Below are 16,310 nucleotides of genomic sequence, written 5' to 3'. Positions count from 1 at the left end.
GGGGAGAGCTTTCATATAATCTCTATGTACTGTCTCTGCAACATTTCTGCATATCTAAAGGTATTCCAAAAGACGGAGTTTATTTCTTTATTTTTGCTTTTTAGGGTTGCACCTGCAGCCTATGGAGGTTCCCAGGCTAGGGGTCAAATCAGAACTGTAGCCGCCAGCCTACGCCAGAGCCACAGCAACGCAGGATCTGAGCCACATCTGCGACCTACACCACAGCTCATAGCAATGCTAGATCCTTAACCCACTGAGCGAGGCCAGGGGTTGAACCTGCAACCTCATGGTTCCTAGTCAGATTCATTTCCACTGAGCCATGACGGGAACTCCCAGAGTTTATTTTTTTAAAACCTCAAAAAAAAAAAAAAAATCAGGACTTTTGTTATCAATCAGTTCCTTGTGGGTTTGGTTTTCATGAATCATTTCAATAACAATGGATCGCTTTTGCCAGCTTTAGTCATTTTTTTCTCCCTATAACCACAGGGAAAAAACTAAATGTGAAAACGGACAGAAAAGAGGTATACACAAGCCCAAGAAAGTACAAGGTGATATCATTTGCACAGCAGAAAAGGACCATATACATGGATAGTGTAAAGAGATTTATTTTACAAAGTAAAAGGTATATACATGTAGCACAGTAGCACAGTCCTCAAAATTTCTAACTTTTATACTCAGCAGTGTTTCAGGAAATACAGCCTATAAATTCTTACATTTAATTATACCAATTTTACTTTATGAGTCAGTGCAGCGTCGTTCAGGAAAAATATAAAATAATCGTCATTAAAATGTTCATTGTTTATCACCTCTTTTCTTTATTATTTAGTTTCTTCTTCCTTCCTTTCTTTTCAACTAAACTAATAATGTAGGATTGTATCTGATTCCAGTAAGCTTTCCTTCCTTTCAACATGGTAAAAATTTGTATAATTATGACCATTTTAAATGGTTAAATCTTTGGCTATTTATTTTAATTCAAATCCAGTATATTATTATACATATTCAGAACTCAAACTATTCATCTTCCTCTAAACCTTCAATTAAATTCCACAATGCAAACCTCTTGGCACTCAAACCACAGTTCATGTTTATTCAACTGAGCCAGTGTCTTGAAAATGTGTTGAAGTTTGGGGGTTTTCTGGTGAGAATCCACATTCTGACATCACCTTGGCCATGGCAGTGATTGGCTGTGGGAAGGCAAAGAAGAGTTTATAGCCCGCAGGAGCAAGTGAATGAGGGAGTGAGAGAGCAGAGGAAATACTCAATCTGTGTCCCTCACTCCTGGGAGCCTGCCTTCTCACTCCAGGACTGCAAAAGGGTAAGATTTAATACAACTTCATCATCTGAGAGTCAAACACATTGTATATCTCTGGACTTGGCTTTGAATTTTTTATTTAAATACAGATATTAACAGATTGTATAGAATGGCTATGTGATTTAACACTTGTTTATCATTGAACTAAGACCTCAGATTTTAGATTCTCTCCAAAGGGCTAAGTTTATTCACCTATGCGTGTAAACATGTCCTCCTTATTATGTTTATAAAGTAGAAAAGTATGCTTTCTACTTTGTATCTCTGCACCTCATAGGTAAATATTTGTTTACTCATTCTGATGCATTTTAAACAACCTGACTGAAATACTATTTTGCATTTACAAACCTGCCCCCGTGTGTGTTGATTCCTCCACCAATTATGCCTAATCTGTACCTGAGTTAGGAACAATATCTTCTCAGGATGCTCTATATTTGGTTTCAAAGTGTTAGTATCCTCAAGCTCTCAAATCGGAATGGGAAAATGTAAAGTACAAGGGAAATAAATAAGGGTGTTGGTTTATCATACTCTTCTCAGTAAAAACTTGCCCTTGGATTCTCAAAACGATCCTTTAAGAACGTTAGAACTGTTGTCTGGCTTAGTGGTGGGCACTCTAGAGGTCTTTGCTTTTTATGAATCACAGAGGAAATAAAATGAGATTTATGTAGGCAGACAATTGCCACCTACATGAATCACTCAATTCTTCTTATATTATTCTATGTTTTCTTCTTGTTTTTATGGTTTGTTACGGGAAATTTTACGCTCAGAATTCTTTCTACAGTCCTATGTATTTGTTATTGGCTCTTTAAGTTATTATTCCAACTCTTTTCATAAAGCTGCAGAGGAATAATCTTCCTGTTTGTTGGTGGGCTCCGTGATGGGCGGCCAAGTTCAAAAAGTATTGTTGGGAGCACCTCAACAGCAACAAAACTTCTTAAATAGATGGGTCCCCTTTAGGAGAAAGCCGCTTTATCCTTGTGTAGCCTTCAAGAACTTTTACTAAAATAGATGGGACTGTGAGCAAGCTTGCAGGCATCAAAATCAAAAGACCCACAGCCACACATGAAAAGCGAGTGAGGACCCATGCCAGGCTCTCCCGGCCTGAAGCTTACCCTGTGTCATGTTTATTTTAGTGTCAGATACTCAATAAGGATGTGATAGTCTTGGCTAGTGGTGATACAATACAGAATCTACCTTCAGATACAGTATATGATAGAGGTGTCATATATTTAAAATATTACTTTTCCAAGTGTGTTTATGGGGAAATTCCCATCACCATTGCCTAGTGCTTCTAAAATGTGGTCAAAGCTGTCACGCTATAGGAGAAAGCACTCTCAGTTCTATGTGTTTGTCAGTGCAAGTGCTGGGTGTTAGTGGCTTTCAGCTAAGCTTGTTCAACTTCTATTAAAATAGGCTTTTATCAAACAGAATAAAACAAAGATACGATTGGCTTTCATGATTGTTCTCCTTTACCTGTGAGGAATCCCAGGTGGAACTGAGATCTTTGCATGGCTACAGACCCCAGGACTGTTCACAAAATATTCCTATTCTGAGAGGTGCAGCTTCACTTCTTCCTTGAATCGATGTCTCCATCATGACTGTCCCCCTGTCCCAGGAGAGCCCCACATGCACCCATGACAATCTCCCCCATCAGTGATGGAAAGCTCACATGGAGCTGGAGAATAATATAACTTGAGGAAATGTGTCCCTCATATCCCAAGATGAACTCTGATCACTCTTCTCATAGCATCATCCTTAAATACGGATGTTGGGTCCTACGTGTTTTGAGGATGCTATTTTACATATCATGGATCTTTTCACACCCATAGAAAATATCAAATATCCTACGATATTCATGGGAAAATGACTCTTTGTCTCCATTTTACAAATGAACTTTTAGTTCAAAAGCTATATAGAAGCTAGAAAGGGGCTGTGGGATAACGGGCATAAAGGGAATCATTTGAATGTATTCAACTTTTGCTTAGTGTTTAATTACAAGCAAAACAAATAGGTCCCATACCTACAGCAACTGATGTTCTGTGTCAATCATATTAGGAGGCCTCCCTGCCCCGTGAAGCAGTGAAGCCCCTGGCAGTGATGGAATGGCCTTCCACTGACGAGTCAGAGTAGACAGGTTAAAACCAACTAGGAAACGCATCATTATTCAAATAGATGGATAATGGGTGAGGGCTGTCTTCTACCACTTAAACAGAAGAAACAATTTTAGAACAAAAGCAGAAATTTGGTCCCAGGTAGTCAAAATTGTAACTGGACAGAAATGAAAACAGATCGAATTCTTCACCTCCTCGTATGAGAAAAAACTTACACTCTTCGTTTTAGTCATTGACTTTATCACTTCATTCATTCCAGAAGCAATCCCCAAAATGAAGACAGCTTTCATTTTGCTCAGCATTTTGGGAATGGCCTGTGCTTTCTCGGTATGTTCTTTATTAAAAACCTATAGTTACTTCCATTTTTGCCTTTTTGCCTGAAAGAGAAGATGTAATAACTAAATGTGTTTATTAAACAGATGAAAAATTTCCATCGAAGAGCCAAGTTAGAGGATCCTGAAGAAAATGGGGTAATTCATTTTAGTACACATCCTTGGCCTGACTGCACTTATGCTAGATTTGTTGCACATGAAATATGAATATTTATGGCACATATCATTTATTGTGTTCATGCAGGTCTTTAAGTACAGGCCTCGATATTATCTGTACAAGCACGCCTACTTCTACCCTCCTCTAAAACGATTTCCAGTTCAGGTAAGTATGAAAAAAAGGAATTTTCCTTCTCCCCCATTGCAATTGAAAGGGAATCAAATTTGACTATAAAACACCTAAATTCAACTCTCACTGAAATTCAGCCAGAAAGACCGCTCACTGCAGTTCAGTTTTAATGTAATGATGTGAAATTCACTCCTAAGTTTTCCTGTAAAGTAGAGCTACACATGCAAAGAGTGAATGCACTTGGGACTGGTCTAGAATGATAGGATGAAAGAAAACCCTAGAGCACAGTGAGTTTGGGTATTTTGGTTAATTTACTAACAAAAAGAGTGGCAATTTTATCAGTTGGGACAATTAAGTCAGCGAGAGGGCCACTAATTGCCATATTGTATTGGATTCAATACTGTCACGTAGCTGTTTTTCATTCCATAATTTAGAGTTCCTTTAATTTGGGGGGGGGGGAAACTGACTTTGTAAACAACAGAAACTGTTTCTTAAAAAATGTTCTCGATAATCAATGGTTTGCAAAAGATTTCCTGAACCTTCGACCTGTGTAGTTCGCTCAAACAGTGTATCATACACTGGGACATAACTACAGTGAAAATAAGGCTCAAGACCTGCAGAGGAAGACGAGAAATTCATGAAGTAGACTAAAAGGCTTGTGAGAGAAACAAAACATCCTTAAAATTTGTAAACAAACAAACAAAAATAACTAAACACTAAAAATAAGAGTTTCTGGTTTTACTGACTTGCCTGTTAAAAGCGTTCTGAAAACTGAAGGGTACGGTGCTGATTATAAATAGACCACAAGCCAGAATTGTGCTATTTTCATTACTATACAGTTTGGGTTCAGGGCACCAATTATGTACCATTTGACCCAGCACTCCTGAGACACTGAAAGCAGTTAGGATACTGAAAACGATGCCTCAGCCCCGCGGCTTGGCACAGCATCCTGCCATATGTTGGGCTAACCCATCACCCCATCACTAACTCATACAATGATAGGAAATGATTATCTTAAAGTATTTCTAGCACCATAATAATTACGGGGAATGTGTGTGGCCACAGAAATATGAGCACAAATGATACAAGCGATGTGGGTTTTCAGAGTTGCCTTCTATTCTTTGGTTTGCCCATAAATAAACAGGGCTCATTTGAAACACTGCTGTCTTTCTCAGGCTACATGGAAAGGATAAGACATTTAAGCTTCTGACCGCCTCTTCCACTTTTCTAAAATATCGTATACTGGAACTTTTTATAGATATATGTATGGTCCAATTCAAATGTCCGTAGTGAAAAGATATTCAGAGAGGTTATATTTCTCTTTATTGATAAACCCCAAGCTCATAGATTTTTAAGCCGATCTTGAATATACAAAATTCCCTACAAATTATAGGCAGATAGGTCTATCTCAACCAATGTAGAATCTGGAAATAAGAGAGTTGTTTTAAAAGACAATCTGATGAAATATATCTCCTGACGCAACAGTCCTATCTAGTATTAATGATCTATTGTCCCACTTTATGAAGTTTGATTTCCAAGATTTTTCTCCTGACATGTCTATTTATAAGTTTCCATAGCTCTTTTTTTTTTTTTTGTCTTTTTGTCTTTTTTTTTTTTTTTTTTTTTTTTTTTTATTTTCCCACTGTACAGCAAGGGGGTCAGGTCATCCTTAGATGTATACATTGCAGTTACAGTTTTTTCCCCCACCCTTTCTTCTGTTGCGACATGAGTATCTAGACATAGTTCTCAATGCTATTCAGCAGGATCTCCTTATAAATCTATTCTAGGTTGTGTCTGCCATAGCTCTTTATTATTATTTTCTTAAGTCTATTAAGTATTTAACAGTAAATACCTAATTTCCAACTGCCTAGATTATCACCCCAAAATGTATTAAGCTGATTGGTTTGAAAATGCATGTATTATTCAAACAAATCTGTGTTTATATATGATCATTTCTAAAATAGCAACTTGCATGAAATTGTTATATTGATTGCAAGGCTATGAATCTGTTGTAGCTTATCTGCTCGCTATAGAAGTGGACGTATAAATAAGCTTAACGCCCTAATCATTTTTAATTGAGGAAACTGGGTTTTTTATGGTTAAAATATTTGGTTAGTGTATGAATGCTTAGATGGCAGGCTTTATCTTCCATTTCTTTTATCAGACTCATCTCAGTTATAGTGAAACACACAGGGAAACTGCCCACATTTCCAGCTTTTTCTCTTGCTACAACCTTCATTTTCAGTACTATGCCTGGAATATATATTCGGGGATTGAATAAATGCAGTAGGGATAGAAGGTGGAAGGAGTATATGAAAACACTCCAGAAGAATCAATAGGACTTAGTGATAACTTGGTAGTAAGTTATCACTAAGGAAAGTAAACTTACTTGGCAGTAAGTAGTAAGGAAAGTAAACTTACTTGGTAGTAAGTTATCACAGGAACGAAAATAAAATGCCAAGGCTTCAAGGCATTTCATGCAGTTTTACAATTGTCCTTACTGCAGCTACGAACTGAAGAGTGACGTGATTGGAGCAGGACCAAAGCTAGAGATGAGGAAGCTTGTGAGAGGATTAAAACACTCCTACTGAGACAAAATACACTGCAGGAATATGCGGTCCTCTCCTATAATTTAACTAACAAATAGAAATAGTTCCAATAGAACCTTATGCTTCAGTCACCTCTGGGCTAGGGAAGGCACAACCCTTCAGGTCATGGCAGTGGAAGAGCAGGTATAATTATTTTCTTTTCCATCCAAGGTTATTCTTGGCTCAGGGGGACAAATAGTCCCTTTCCTTGGGTGGATAGCATGGCCGCCTGAAGAATGAGCCCAAGGAGAGCCTTGAGCAGGGTTGGGATATAAATACTCCCTCACGTCTGCTCTCCAACCCTAACCCTCTTCTGCAGCTATGTTTCCTAAGACCAGGGTACTTAACGGAGTCACCAAAGATCAATATGCAAGACAGAAAATGAGAGAATCTTTAGTTGGGTATCTCCTTGTGTATTTGGGGTCCATAAGGAGTGGTTGCAAAAAAAGAAGGAAATTCAATTTGGGTTAACATGGGGGCAGGGGGGAAATCTCCTCCACTATCTTAAAGGCTCAGAGAGCAGATGTTTGGACAGACACTTACTTTTAAACAGTAGCAAAGATAATTAGCATAGTTTTATTTTTATATACTGACTCCTTGGTTTGATTTATTCTCTCAAGATTGAGATTTTAGAGGAATGGTACTCATAAATTTCCTGAAGGAGTAAATTTTTCTCATATATAACTTCATGTAAATACATGTGCACACACACACATATATATGCATCGACTTCATTTTGGGGATTAGCTTTAATTCAATTAAAAGATTAAAAATCATATGCAAATTTAATTTCAAGGCAAATTCTAATGTAAATTCCCCAGGAGAGCTCATTATTTAAGAAACTCATCCATAAACAACTTATAATAAGCCTAGTCATCATTTCACTCATATTTTATAAAGAAAATAAAACAATGAGATCTGTTTTAGCCTAAGATTTGCCTTGAACTAGTTGGAGAAGTCACAGATTCCAACTTTATAAAATAATCCTCTCATTCCCTCACGGGTAAGCCAATCTGTGACTTGTTGCTCTGGGTTCTTTGCTTCTTTGCTTGTTTGCTTGTTTGTTGGTTTGTTTGCTTTTGTCACACCCATGGCATATGGAAACTCCCAGGCCAGGGATGGAATCCAAGCTGCAGCTGCAACCTGCGCCACAGCTGCAGCAATGCAGGGTACTTAACCTGCTGAGCCACAGTGACAACTCTGTTGCTATGGTTTTTCTATATAAAATGTTTCACCATATGGTCAATGCTTTCAGGGTCGAAAGTGGAGTATTTCAATGTACATATTGATCATTGTAAAATGCCCCTTTCTCTCTAACCTCGTTTTATGTGTGTCCAATCTGCTTGTATCTTTCTCGCAGTAGCGTAAAAACGATTCAAAGTAAATAATCTACATGTACATGTATATTCATAGGTGTATGTATTTTTTTTAGAGCAGTAGCGACTCCTCTGAAGAAAATGGAAATGGTGATAGCTCAGAAGAGGAGGAGGAAGAAGAGGTAAGGGGTTTCTGCAGACTTTCATAACAAACTAAATAGCCCAAAAAACACATAGGAAACTAGTCTCCTGCAGTCTAGACTCGGCAAACAGCACTGCCAGCTTACCAAATGCTCACTGTCTTCTATTTTTGACAAGGGGAAGGTTATTTAAATCAGAATTCACTAAAATGACTGTTTGAAAACACTATTACAGTTTGGGGTTAAAGTTACTTGTAAGTGGTTCACAAATATAAAAGTGCCTTTATTTTAAGTGGAAGAAATGTAAATTCTGATTAAAAAGGAAAGAAAGCACTCTTTATTATTTAGGTGGATAGAGCATGATGGTGGAAGACAAATATATAATAATCCCAAACTCAGGGCAATACTTATTTTAAGAACAGAACTTTAAAAATTCAATTTAATATGTGAGTAGCCTATGAAACCTAATTTTATATCCTCTACAGTATTACAATATTACTGCCTTTCTTGACTCACAAGGCAGGGTTTTTCTTTGTACCTGGAATTTCATATGTCTTTTGGCCCAGTAATAAAATTTGTATTTTCATGGAAATGCAAATACTCAGGATGTAGAAATACCTTCCTATATATAATATTACAAATTAGTGGCTAAAATTTATCCACATAACCTGGAAATTGCACTCACGTATTTATAACTGACACTCCTGCCCATGGAAACATAATAATTAGGTACATTTTTCCTGGACAGCCAATTATAGCCATCCACTGGTTTGGGCACTTTCTAAATTCAGATGTTCTTAGATGCTATTTATGAAGGGACAATGACAACCCCAAATGGATCATGGATAAAAGTCTGCCATCTTGAAAATAAAACGGTGTGGCAACTTTGAAAGTGACAGATAATTATTTGGATTTTTTTTTTAATCGTAAAAGTAACATTTTCAGTACTATGATTTACCCTAATAGCTTTTAAAGGACAACCCTATAAGAATGTCAAGCCAGTACCAGGAAAAATGCCACCTACTGAATCCCACAAAATTCTGCCTGCAGTTCCTTCCACATAGTAATCTCACACAAGAACTAAGCTAAGGTAATCCACTTAACTACAACCCTTTGCTGTACAATGATTGTAAAACCGCCTTGCCAGCTAGATTTCCCAGTTAGACTGCATGCCTTTTGGCCATGGTTCTTCATTTGTTGTGATGGTGGTTGGGAATGGAGGACGATCAAGACTCCTTTAGGACTCTGATGAAATCTCACATACTCAACCTTTTGCCAATAATCCCTGAACATGTAGGGGTCCTTCTAGAACTTATCTGCAACTTCCCCATGACCCAGGAGATGAGAGACCATAAGGTACAATCCCTGCTTTGAGGAGGAACCATGCTGGACCCCCTTTTGCACTTCCTCACACTGCCCAGCCCAGGTTCTCATACACACATGGTGCCCAGTCAGTATTTGGAGGTGTGGTTTGGAAACTTCAGAGGAATGAATGCTCCAAAGACCATTTATTCAAAATGATAACGGAAAACTGGATGAATAAAACTGAGTCTTCTCTCCAGAAGAGAGTTTAGAACTTCTTTTTTTTTTTTTTTCATTTCTTCCCTAAAATATCATTAGCAATGCAGATTAAATACAGAGTTTTTTAATACAGGGATGGTATTCCTATGAGAAGGTGTCCTGGCCTATTTTCTATTTGATGATCATACATTCTTTTGTCTCTCCTAGATTATCCAGTCTAATATTTAAAAAACATTTATTGAAATATAATGTACATAACACAATTATCATAAGTTTATAGGTGAACGAAATTTCAGGAATTGACCTCGCCAAGTGTTACCAGCACCCCTATACAAAAGCAGCACATGCCTTGTGCTCCGTTAATTCATAAACCGATCCCCGCCAAGGGCAGCTGCTATGTTGACTCCTAGCACAGAGTTTGTTTGGGGCTCTTTTTGTGTATTATGTATGTGGAATTAAGCAACGTAGACCCTTTTGCGTGTGTCCTCTTCCACTCTCAGCTCCAGAGGTTGGCTGTATAGTTCTGTAATTGTAGGTCGTTCATTCTCACGGTCAATATTTCCTGATGAGAAGGTACCGCGAGGTGTTATCCTTCTGCTGATGGGCACGAGGGCAGTGTTCGGGTTTAGGCCAGGACAAGGAGTAGGGCTGGCATCATTCTAGCACTCCTTTTGGCACACGTATGCATTTATTTCTAGAGGTCACTTTACCTAGACTTGAAATGTTTGCATCGAAAGGTCTGCTTATGTTCACCCTGAGAAGATGCCACCCACAGAGTCCCAAAGCCGACGTACTAATATCAACTCCCACTATCCGTCTACACGCGTTCCAGGGGCTCTACGTTCTCACCAGTGCGTGTGTCTTTCCGTCGCTTAACCATTCTAGTGGGTTAATAATATTTTTTAAGCAGAACCGATTGCTAATCTTTCTATTCAAAAAGATATTTGAGGCTTAATACCTGTCAAAAGATGGGCCCATTTTCCTTTTTAACGCTGCAGCAGGACAACCTCAAAGTACGAGGATGAGAGAGGGTGCTATGGGAGAGAACGTCAAAGCCTACGAGCTGGGAGCTTGGGTCTGTGGTCGTGACCCTGCTGCCAATGAACTGCCGTGTCTTTGACCTCACACGAGTCACTTATCCTACTGGACCAGGTGTTTCACCTGTGAAACAAGGATATAGGACACAACGTGTATCTTTCCCTGCTCTGAGATCTTTCCTCTGTCTCCCCAAAAGGATTAGTCTGTTGAACTAAAGCATATCAACATGAAAAAATAAATAAAGAGCCTGGTGTTAGCTTAGAGACTGTTTTGGGGTAGAGTCTAGGAGTCTCAAGAGTTCCTTGAAACAGTGGGATTTATAAATCTGATGAAACAAACATAGGTTGTTTTTTAGTCATACAGCAGGTGAAATCTGGATTTTGTTTGTTTGTTTCAAAGCCTTAAAATATGGGATGTTTAAAGTTATCCAACGTCACAATCTCTTTAAAAATACACTGAAGTAAGTTCAGTTTTTCAATATCCATTTAAAGTAAATAAATTCTCGGTGAAGCAAGCCCTGCCTTTCAATGTTAGCTATGAATTACATGGAGGGATTAATTTAATCAACAAATAACTGCCTTACAACACAGAGTAAAGGCAACAGAATAAAATGCTAATGATCATAAGAACTTTCATTTGAAGTGTGGTAATTCTTAAAAAAAAAAAAACTTCATACAATAACATAATATACTGCTAAGGATTTCTTAGAGTACCCAGTTTCTTCCTTGTCCAAAAAAATTGATTGTCCATCAAATGCCTGAAATGTTTGAATACTGCACATGGCACAGAACTGGTTTATATATTGGCAGATGGATTTTGAATTAAATGTATCTTTTTAAATTTAAATACTCCTGAAAGTAAATAAAATGCATGGACTTCTTTCTGGCAGTAAATGAGACAGGCAATCAATTTGAAGAGAAAGATTTCTATAAAAATTCCTTTTTGAAAAAAAAATTATCCTCCGTACAGTGTAGACAATTCACATAAATCCTAATCATCACCATAAATGTCATGGTGCCACCGAAAGGGCTTAGCTTTTTTTAGTTAGAAAAATACAGTTGCATCACTTACGGTGAGACTTTGAACACGTCATTTTACTTTTCCGAGCTCACTTCCGTTTTTTAAAGAGTGTGAATGGTAATTCTACCATACGAGGCTGCTATAAAGTAGAAAGTGCTCAGCTTATTTGTCAGCAAATACAGTAATTCATGTACTGTGATATCCTAGGAGTTACTCATAAGACTCGAAGAGCCTAAACCTTGTATGATATGATCCCATAGAGTCAGATATGCTGCAATTATTTTTATTTACTTGTTTGTTGGTCTTTGTAGGGCTGCACCTGTGGCATATGAAAATTCCCAGGCTAGGGGTTGAATTGGAGCTGCAGCTGCCAGCCTATGCCAGGGCCACAGCAATGCTGAATCTGAGCTACATCTGTGACCACACCACAGTTCACGGCAACACTAGATCCTTAATCCACTGAGTGAGGCCAGGGATTAAATCCCCATCTCTGGATACTAGTTGAGTTCTTAACCCATGGAGCCACAATGGGAATTCGCCAGATATGCTGAAATTATTACAACAAATATTTCTGAATTGATTAAATAGCATACAGAAATATCTAAGACACTCTCTTGAGTTCTGAAAAGTGAGACATCCAGACAGCATAAGAGGAAGCAGAATTGTCAACACTGGGTGGCAAGTTGGCTGAGGGATACAGGGTTTTGGTTTTGGTTTTTTTCTCCCAATAAAGGTTCATGACTCCAACAAATCTTGAACTGTCTCCTAGCTAAAATAACTTCTCTTGCTCTGGATACTGTCCCCAGGAGAATTCAAATGAAGAAGAAAACAACGAAGAGAATGAAGATTCCGATGGAAATGAAGACGAAGACTCCGAGGCCGAGAATATCACTCTTTCCACCACCACACTTGGCTACGGAGGGGACGTAACGCCGGGAACCGCGAGTATAGGTCTCGCTGCCCTCCAGCTTCCCAAGAAGGTAGCAATTCCTCCAAAAGGCTAAATCTGATCTCAGTTTGTCTTGCGTTCTTTTACAATCTCTATTGTACTCCATATTTAGAACAATTCCATGTTCCCGTGCTAATATAAGACAAAAATGTCCCAATGTTTCTCTCGTATTTTCAATTCTATTTTTCACATTTGTCTTTAGGACACCTGAAATTTATTTTTTTGTATACATTGTTTAGAAAGGATATTTCTAATTAGTTACCTTTATTAATCATCGATTTTTCCTCCAATGACTTCAGTATTTATTAACTATATTTATTCTCTCTTTCTGAACTTTGGGGGCTCCTCCACTGATCTGTCCCTTAATGCACTAATTGATCACTGTTTTAATTAGAAGATTTAGTGTAATATCTAATAAGACTATCCCCCTTACACTTCTTTTTGAAAAATTTCCTGACTTTATTTTTTTAAATATGAAGTTTAAAGTCACTTTGTCTATTATCATTGGTATTTCTATTAAAGTCATACTAATTGTATTTTCTAAATTTTTAAAATTTAATTTTATTGGAAGTTTACTTACAATGTTGTATTAGTGATCTCATTTCTTCACTGAAGTCTGAGGTTATGCTGACACGATACACAGAGTATTTTATATTATCTTCGCTAACTCAATGAAAACGTAAGAGCAGGTACCATATCCCTATTTACAAACAAGGAAGGGTCTTTTCCCAGGCAAGTTCATGGTCTTACACTGACTTTCAACACTATAACGGAAGACCAAGGACAAGCATCTTTCAGCAATGGATAAAACTCCCTGAGAGATACCATTGCATTTCTGGGAAGAGAATTCCAAGGCCGAAAATGTGAGTAGCAAAGGTACAGAAAGCATTCCCCACAGAGAATACATTTATCAGGTACCTTTTTTCCATCAAAACCCAATGATGAAGGTACTAATTCTGAATTTTTGAAACCCCTCACCCATTCTTTTATAAGTTCAATGAACTTCAATTCAAAATTTCATGTAGGGGCTCCCACTGTGGCTCAGCAGAAATGAACCCAACTAATATCCGTGAGGACTCAGCTTCGATCCCTGGCCTCACTCGGTGGGTTAAGGATCTGGCTTTGTGGTGAGGTATGGTGTGGGTTGGCAGCTGCAGCTTGGATTCAGCCCCTAACCCAGGAACTTCCATATGCTGCAGGTGTGGCCCTAAAAAGAAAAAAAAAAAAGATTACACATAGAACAAGGCTGTCAGCACAGCCTCTGTCGGGTGAAGCAATGACCTTAAGTGTTATGTTTTTCACACCTAGAGCTGAATCCTTTCAAAATTTTCCTTATAGGCTGGGGATATAGGAAAGAAGTCTGCAAAAGAGGAAGAAAGTGATGAAGACGAGGAGGAAGAGGAGGAGAATGAAGAAAATGAAGCAGAAGTGGATGACAACGAGCAAGGCACCAATGGTACCAGCACCAACAGCACAGAGGTGGACAGTGGCAATGGCCACAGTGGTGGGGACAATGGAGAAGAAGGCGACCAAGAGAGTGTCACTGAAGCCCAAGGAACCACCGTGGCTGGAGAGCAGGACAACGGTGGCGCCAAGACCACGACCTCTCCGAATGGTGGGCTTGAACCAACACCTCCACCCCAGGACATCTCTGGGACCACCCTGCCTCCGTCTGGGAAAACCACCACCCCTGAGTACGAGGGGGAGTATGAACAGACAGGCGCCCACGAGTATGACAACGGATACGAAATCTACGAAAGCGAGAATGGGGAACCTCGTGGGGACAGTTACCGAGCCTACGAGGATGAGTACAGCTACTACAAAGGGCGCAGCTACAACAGCTATGGGGGCCACGATTACTACTAGGTCCCTCGAAGGCCTGGACTGGAGCGATTGCATCCATTCTGGCATTTGTGTGTGTGGCTGCCATTTTCCAAGTTCAACTCAGGAAGGTGCAATATAACAAATGTGCGAATTACACAACGGGGAATGGTGCTCCTGTTCCAACGTGGTCTTCTGGACTTGCTTCTACAAGAAATGGGCTTCTTAGGGCTTGTCCCTGGTGTGTTACCAAAAGGTCGTAAAGCAGGGCCCTTTATCAAGGGGTAAACGAAGGCATGAAATTGTGGGCGCCGGAATATTTTGAGGCTGTAGTTCTATAAACGGTATTTTTAAGGTGTTTGCACCCACTGCTAAAACACACTCGTTGTGCAGGAGGTTCTTCCTGGAAGAGAGTTATTGGCATTCGTTACACCGCAATAAATGTGTAGTTGCTTAATCACGATACCTACCCGTCACTGTGTATTAGGTTGAAGTATCATCCTCATGTATTTTTATGTGACCTCCATGTATATTCTATCTATGGGTTTATCACAAATAAAGATGCAATCCTTCAAATGTGTCATAATTAAGAAGAAAAGGGAGAGATTTGGAATGGGAAAAGGCAGACCGTGGGAGGACCGTTGAGCTACGGGACGAAAGCTTATGTCCACGATGGTTTAAAATTCGAAAAGGCTATAGACATTGTCTCTTGGATAAATGAACATAAGTAAGATTTTTGGCAGGCCTGTGGGCAGTGTCAGCCATATATGTCAGGAGAATAAATGGCTTTTATTAGAGTTGCCAGATTTGACAAATGAAAATGTAAGATGCCCAGTTAAATTTGAATTTCAGATAAACCATGAATAATTTTTTAGTTTAAGTATTCTCCATGCTATATTTGGCCTTTGTGAAATATTTGGGACGTATTTATACTAAAGAAATGATTCATTACCTGAAATTCAAATTTAATCAAATGTCCGGTGTTCTATCTGGCAATCTTAACTCCATTTGATTTGGTTTTAAGTGAAATAGAGCTAGAAAATTCTTAAACAGGAGTTCCCGTTGTGTCTCAGTGGGTTAAGAACCCAACACAGGATTCATGAGGACATAGGTTTGATCCCTGGCTTCCATCAGTGGGTTAAGGATCCCGCATTGCCATAAGCTGTAGTGTAAGTCACAGATGTGGCTCAGATCCTGTGTTGCTGTGGCTGTGGTGTGGGCCTACGGCTGCAGCTCCAACTTGACCCCTAGGCTGGGAGCTTCCATATGCCACAGGTGCAGCCCCCAGAAGCAAAAAACATAACAAAACAAAACAAGCAAACAGAAAAGGCAGCCTGGCTCTAGAATCTGTTCTCTTGACTCCTCGCCTGTATTCATCCGGAATGCTATGTGCATTAGCACATATGCATCCGGAAGGGTGTGGAGCCACAAGTGGGCAGGACATCGCTGATGAGAGCATTGCTGAAAAACGAGCCTTGTCCTCTATCACGATTTCCTTAGAAGCAGCTGTTTTATGACTTGAATTGTAAGGGATAGTTTCAAAGCAAGGATGCTCTGATACTTCTGCGGGTGTACCTGTCTACACAGGCAGCTTGGCCTTGTGCAAAGAACACGAGCCCTGGGGTTAGGTGGACTTCAGTGATGGCTGTATCAAGAGTCAATGAATTTCCTTCCCTGATCTGTGTTCCTTCACCTGCTGCACACGGCACCCACGCAGAGTTGTTCAGAGTCCGACACGTCACGAGCTCCTCAGCTCATCACATCCCTCCTCTCCGGCCCCCTCCTTTCTCCGTCAACCCTCAGGTGCATCCGATTGTGATAGAATCCCCTGGCCACCAAAATTGTCTTTCGAGAACTCATAGCACAGTTTTTTTCTTGT

General features: G+C 39.3%; 1 protein-coding gene across 1 annotated transcript; it reads left to right on the top strand.

Annotated features, from left to right (window-relative positions):
* On the top strand, positions 1,240–15,007 carry IBSP (integrin binding sialoprotein). The gene is made up of 7 exons (XM_003129337.3): positions 1,240–1,315; positions 3,680–3,747; positions 3,840–3,890; positions 3,997–4,074; positions 8,059–8,124; positions 12,468–12,641; positions 13,949–15,007. Exons 2-7 carry the CDS (start codon positions 3,694–3,696, stop codon positions 14,474–14,476), a joined length of 951 nt encoding a protein of 316 aa, XP_003129385.1. The 5' UTR covers positions 1,240–1,315; positions 3,680–3,693; the 3' UTR covers positions 14,477–15,007.

The sequence above is a fragment of the Sus scrofa genome, chromosome 8 (assembly GCF_000003025.6).
Source record: "Sus scrofa isolate TJ Tabasco breed Duroc chromosome 8, Sscrofa11.1, whole genome shotgun sequence".
Taxonomy (NCBI): domain Eukaryota; kingdom Metazoa; phylum Chordata; class Mammalia; order Artiodactyla; family Suidae; genus Sus; species Sus scrofa.
The sequence above is the reverse complement of the archived record's forward strand: the minus strand, read 5'-3'. Positions and strand labels throughout refer to the sequence as shown.